At 45.1% G+C, this 6,410-nt stretch overlaps 1 protein-coding gene across 1 annotated transcript in view; it reads right to left on the bottom strand.

The window, feature by feature from the left end:
• Positions 1-5,251, bottom strand: part of LOC103607747 (neuron navigator 2-like) — a gene marked incomplete at its 5' end in the record, with an annotated part of 100,503 nt that extends 95,252 nt beyond the window's left edge. Inside the window, 2 exons of the mRNA XM_008592215.1 lie at positions 487-555; positions 4,993-5,251. Coding sequence (XP_008590437.1) covers positions 487-555; positions 4,993-5,251 — 328 coding nt within the window. The remainder of the gene's footprint in view (positions 1-486; positions 556-4,992) is intronic.
• Positions 5,252-6,410: the final 1,159 nt, after the last annotated feature.

The following is a 6,410-nucleotide window of genomic DNA, read 5'->3' as shown; positions in this document are numbered from 1 at the left end:
ATGCTTCAGGTCTTTATAACTCAAGAGAACACCAATTACACATTAGTAATTTTAACAACAAAAAGCACAACACACATAAACGAGATGCAGGTGAGGTAGGATTAGGGCCAGGACAAAGCAGGCAACAAACCCATCATAAAACCACTACAAAAATTACCTAGAAACTCACCTCTCCCTAAATAGAATGGATTCTGATGATAAAGCCATCGAATCAAAAAATCGATTAAATGAGAAGTGTCATGTATACCTCAAACTCACTTACATTCTGTTATACACACACACACACACACACACACTTTCAACAATCCCAAAGCCACCTTCAAAACTCTCCAACATTGGATCATTAGCCAAAGCATGTCTGGTTTTCTGGAACTGCAAACATGAAATGGGGAGAGGGACCAGAGGAAATTCAGCCAGAGCAGAGGGAACAATGGAACACTGGGTTGGGTTTAAACCATGCTTTGCAGGACACAGAGAATGTCTAACCTAGAGATCTTTTTCTGGCCCAGAGTGAAGCGGATGATTTTGCTTTGAGATGACTCCTTGGGTGACACACTGCATGACAGGAAAGAAAAAAGTGGAAGAGATGAGTGAGAAAGAAGATACATTAGACATACAAATAAATAACAGAGTCTTATGACAATGGGAAAGCTCCTGGTTTTTTCCCCCTCTGCCTACTTTTTTCCACAATATGCAGCTTTCTTTCTAGGTCAAACTTTACTGATTTGATTTATTTCTAATGTGAGCAAATTGCTATTAAGATTAGCTAAGAACTTTCACTTTTTTTTTCTTTTTCTCCTTAAACACCAAATATCTTTTCTGCCTGTTGTTAGCTTAAGGCCTTCTTCTCACAATAAGACCCTAAAACAAGGGGACTCTGACAAGTAAATTTTATACCTTTCTAAAGTACTGAGATGTTTGTATTTCACATGCTTGTCATACCACATGATTTTCAGATGAATGTCCTGATATATCCCATCAAGTTGACCCAAAAAAAAAGAGGGGGGGGTATAAATGTTTGCTAGTCTTGGGAAGTTTTGCTCTTAATGCTCTAGAAATGGTCACTTAAAGCCTGTTGGGTATTCTTTGGTTTTTTTTTGGGGGGGGGGGCAGCTGGCCAACACAGGGATCCAAACCCTTGACCTTGGTGTTATCAGCACCATACTCTATCAAGTGAGCCATTGGCCAGCCCACTTAAAGCCTGTTGAACTTCTTTAATTCTGTTTTTGTTGGACCATAAATTTGTATATATGAAGAATCTTGATTGGACTTAATAAAAAAAAAAGGTAACAATTATTGACCTCTGAAAAATAGAAATATTTATCTTTCTTGCATCCATATGTCCTGTACCATGTTTATAAAAAGATCTGAAGTGAGAAACACATGTTGGTTTCACTAGTCTTAGGAAGCAAAGAGACAGAAGAGAATGGCAAAAAAAACAAAGCGATTTTCTGGATTATTTCCTAAACAACTGAATATTAATCACATGTAAGGTAGGCACAGATGGAGAGGGAGGCAAGTCTTGGAGACTATGCTCCTCTCCTGGACTCCAGACAGGGGAGGAATTTCATGGGGTGAAATGAGGATCAAGTTCTCAGCCACCATGTAAGTTGGGACAAGAGCTGAAGAGGTAAAGTGAGTCTCCACAAGGCTGTCAGGAAGGAGGTGCCCTGATGTCTCTGTGCCAGGGTTTCAGACTTCCTTCACCAACTTCCACAACTCCTTTATCAGCAAATTTCCTGGAAAGCTGCCAAGTTTTAGTGTTTGCTGCCCCAAGAGGTGCTGAACCCAGATGGATTCAAAATCGTTTTTCGGCATGTTTGTATTTGGTAGCATTCTAACAGAGGACCATAAGAAGCTGGCATTTGAAGCCTCCACCAACATGTGGCATTAGGGATCAAGGGTCCAAAGCATTACCCTTAGGACTTTGGTTATCAAAGAGAACTTGAGGCTCTAGCCTCAATACAATGGAACTGAGCCAGTGATGTAATTTCATCATTCATAAATTTATAACCAGAGTGTTAGCATGAGGTATCTCATCCCTGGACCTTGAGAAAAAGATTATCCTTTGGAAGTAAAATTAGAAAGTATCACTATATAATGGATAGAACTAGCCATCTACAGAAGTAACCCAAACTGGGCAAGACAAAGGAGTGAGTGAGGACACACAGCAACTCCAAAGCTCAGTCCCTGTAGGGTCGGGGACCATGATGGCAGGAAGCCCTCTGTAGCTGGAATACATGAATGTAAAAACCTGGCTTACGTGAGTTTGGCTGTTCTTCAGGTAAAACATTTATTAATAGTAGGATGTTGTTTTCCTACTGGGAGACAGGTGCTCTGACTGGAACATCTGGTTCTTTTAAGAAAATGAACGCCTACCATGAACACCTCAGGCTAGCATAGCTCAGTGACACACGCCAGTGTTTCCCAGTGAATGTTCTTCAGAACTCTATACAGTGAGATGCTCTGTGAAATAGAAGAGTGCTGCGGTCAAGCCTGTAGGATGCTCCTTTCCACACCCCCCTCTGAAGATTCTCAATGTACACCTGTTCCTCTCCCAGGCTTCCTCAACTCAGTAGATAATACCACCACTTACCTAAGTGCTCAAGCCAGAAATCTAGGCTTCACCTGCGATTCCTCTCTTTCCCTCACTGCAGAGTCAGTCTGTTTGCAGGCCTCCTGGCTCAGTCTCCCACATATCCTGAATTGGTCCATCTCTGTATCTGCTCCCACCTCCTTGACCCACGCCTCTATCACAGAACTGCAAAGGGCTCTGAACCAGGGATCTTCCTTCCATCCTTGCTCCCCCACAATCTTATTCTCCCAAGAGAAGCAAAGGTGCCTTTTTAAAACTGTGAATCAAATCAAGTCTTTCTCCTGGTCGTCCCATGGCTTCCTGTCACCCTTACAGCAGAGTCCAAACTCTTTACTCAGTTTAGCCAGCTATGACGTGGCCTCAGTGCCACACTGCACAAACTCCAGGGACTGCCAGTCATGCTGTCTTCCACATGAGTGGCAGCAGCCCTCTCTGCTTCCAGGCTACCTCATCATTTCCCCCTGCCCTCACCCACTGAGAGGTAGCCGCACTGGCCTCCCCACTGCTCCTCATGCCAAGCTTACTCCTACCACAGGGCCGTGGCACAGCTGCTCCTCTACTGGATCTACTTGGCAACTGAGTTTTACGTGGCTAGTTCCTTGTCATTCACCTCCCTCCAACTTCAGTGCCATGTCCTTAAGAGAGACCTTCCCAGGAACCCAACATAAATTAGTAATCCAGTCCCTCTGAATCCTGTCATCTTATAATTCTCACCACTATCTGATATTCCCCCACCCCGTTTATTTGCTTGCCGGCCTGCCTCCCCCAGCAGCACGCAGAGAACAGGCACCTAGGCTATTTCATTCATCTTTGATTCCCAAGCACCTAGAACGGTGCCTGGCACTTAGAAAGCTTTACACTAACTAAAAAAATGCATATTGGCAAGTTCAGGGATCCGAACAGACCTGCCATAACAGTTATAACAACTTAAGCCAGATTATCTTCCAATCTCCCCCCACCACAGAGCTCTTCCCCTGCAATGTAACCCAAGGTAACACCCCAGGTAATGATTTCTCTTCAGAACAGTCCAGGAAATGATGCCCTGATCATTCGAATCATTTGGGTCCATCAGGGAATGCCTTCCACTCGGGCATTTTTCCAGAAAGGGTGCAGTGACTGGCTGCTTGGCTGTCTATTCCTCATTGCTAGTCCAGGCATCTCTCCTGTGCCACCAATTTCCATGGATATAATTAGATAATTAATTAGAGGACCTGATTTACATTATACCCATCACTGCTGGTTTTAATACCATCACAAGTGGGAAATAGCACGTCTCATGGGAGAAAAAAGCTGTAACTCTCTATATGGCAGCTGCTGTGTCTGCTGTGTCTGAGCAGATTTATGCTTTATCCAAAGACAATGGGTGATAAAGAGTATCAAGGTGTACAAGAAGCCTTAGATTATTAATGCTGGGGCTTTGGGAGACCGGAAAGAAAAGTCTTACTCTTTAGCACAGATTAGATGAAATCAAGCCATCAATTTGATCAGTGACATTTAGGTTTTATAGTTACAGATGTACGGCTTAACAGAAAACAATTATTATGAAGTTTTCTTTAGAACTTTACCATGAGTCAAAAACTTTCTAGTTCCCTATCCCCTCCTTTTTTCCTGCTGTTAAAACAAATGTTTTACAGGGTGATCTTTTGCAGAGCTGTTTAGGAATACAGCTATTTGCACTGTAACACAGTAGATGGTAACTACGGTGGCATCTGCTTGTACATTGGTCTGACTGGCAAGCATCAGTCCCTCTGAGAACACCAGCAAACTCCAGGCCCTAACCCTGCAGAGCAGGAGAGATCACTCCTGCATAGTGGGACTCTCCCTTAGTTCAACACAACACAGCTCCCACTGTCTAAGTTCAACAAAACCCAGTCATATTTAATGGAAACTGCTCCCATCACGGATATTGCCCCTCTCAGGGAAGATGGCTGCCTCGTCCCCTGCTAAGAACCACCTGCCACCTCTCTTCAGTGTTCTCTATATTTCTCTTCTGGCAAAGCAGAGGGATCCACTGGAACAGAACTTCTGCCTGAATAAGTAAAATTACTCTCACGTCTCACTCTGAACACCCGGTTTGTAGGCAAACACACAAAAGGGGTTTGAAGTCTATTTTAGGGGCTGTTTATTGCCTATGAGTGTGTGTGTAATAAATAGGCTAGAATTACTCTGGGGGCAGCTAATTAGCTTCGGCTGCTGGCGATTCTGACCTACAAAAGTACACATCACCACCAGGCACAGAAGGAGGCCTCACTGCACCCATTTCAAGGTCACGCTAATTCCCCACTAACTACCAGGAAGAAGCTCAAATGAAAAACACATTCAGTATAGGCTAGAATTTGGTGGTGTGGAAGAGGGCACCTGAAAAACAGAATCGTTGGTTGGTGAGGGCCTCCCACCTGGACTGCATCTCAGCTTGTGCTTTGGACTGCTGATGCGGTGCTGGCTGGTGAGGCTGGCACGGGGCCTGGGGAGTGGCTGGCCCCTGTTGCTGAGGAGTGCCAGCCTGGCACTGGGAGGGGGTCCCAGCCGCCTGGGACACGGCAGGAGGCAAGGGTGAGGAGAGGTGCTGCTTCTGGGGCTGCTGCTGCTGCTGCTTGTACCGGGAGAGGCTGAAGAAGAGGCCTAGAATGGCCTTGAGGTTTCCATTCCTGATTTCTGCAAGACAATAAAGAGATTCTGGTCAGATGAGGAGCCCTTTCTTCTTCCTATTCAATGGGCTGCTTCAGCCTTCACATGCGTTTCATTCCTTTAGGATATGACAGAATTCCTGAACACTTAATTGGTATCACAGTCAATTAAAATCAGGACTAAGCTACAATGAAATTAGCTTATTCTCCCCACTGGGATAGGAGTGGATACAAGAGGCAAGTTGCAACTGGATGCCTGGCAAGTGCCGAGAGGAAATTCTCAGTAAGGACACCACCGAAACAGCAAGCGTCGCTGAGCAAGACTGTGCTTGTTCTACAAGCAAAGCGACCAACTGGGGACAGAGGCGCTCTCTGGCACTGGGCGAGACTCGCTGGGCTTCACACTGCTCTGCCAAGTCCATGTTCTAAGCGTCAAGCCACACTGAGTGTGCCAAGTGGCTGCTGTCCCACTCCAATTTACCCATTCTCTCAAATACATGGCTCTGTGTCTCTCGTCTGTTGAATAAATACCTATCATTTGGAATGGCTGTATGGACAATCTATAAGGACCTGCTTCCATAAAGAACTCTACACAGTCTCCTATATTAAAAGAAATTACAACAGAGTGGGAATAAATTTTTTTTTTATTCCAGACAATATTTTTCAGATGTTAAAATGCATTTGCCTCAAGGCATGCATAAAGTGTTGCAGAGAAGAATAAAATANCAGGTGTAAGCTTTTCAGAAAAGTAAACTCTGGTTAGAAAAGACACCTGGAGGGCCGGCCCAGTGGCGCACTGGAGAGTGCGCTGCCTGGAAGTGCAGCGGCGCTCCCACTGAGGGTTTGGATCCCATGTGGAGACCGGTTCCCGCTCACTGGTTGAGTGCGGTGCAGGCGGAACACCGAGGGTTGCGATCCCGTTGCCGGTCCCCGGTGCGGGCGTGACACCAAGGGTTGCGATCCCGTTGCCGGTCCCCGGTGCGGGCGTGACACCAAGGGTTGCGATCCCGTTGCCGGTCAGTAAAAAAGATAAAAAGGAAAAAAAAAAAAAAAGAAGAAAAAAAAGACACCTGGAGCCTAGCACCAAGGCAGCAAGCAGATGTTCAGTGCATATTTGTTACATGAATGAAAACAGAACCTTTAAATGAGGATTCAGTAACAAATGCTGTACTAGTCATAATGAGGAG

Source organism: Galeopterus variegatus, unplaced genomic scaffold, assembly GCF_000696425.1.
Source record: "Galeopterus variegatus unplaced genomic scaffold, G_variegatus-3.0.2 Scaffold7684, whole genome shotgun sequence".
Taxonomy (NCBI): domain Eukaryota; kingdom Metazoa; phylum Chordata; class Mammalia; order Dermoptera; family Cynocephalidae; genus Galeopterus; species Galeopterus variegatus.
This window is presented reverse-complemented; position numbering and strand designations above follow the sequence as displayed.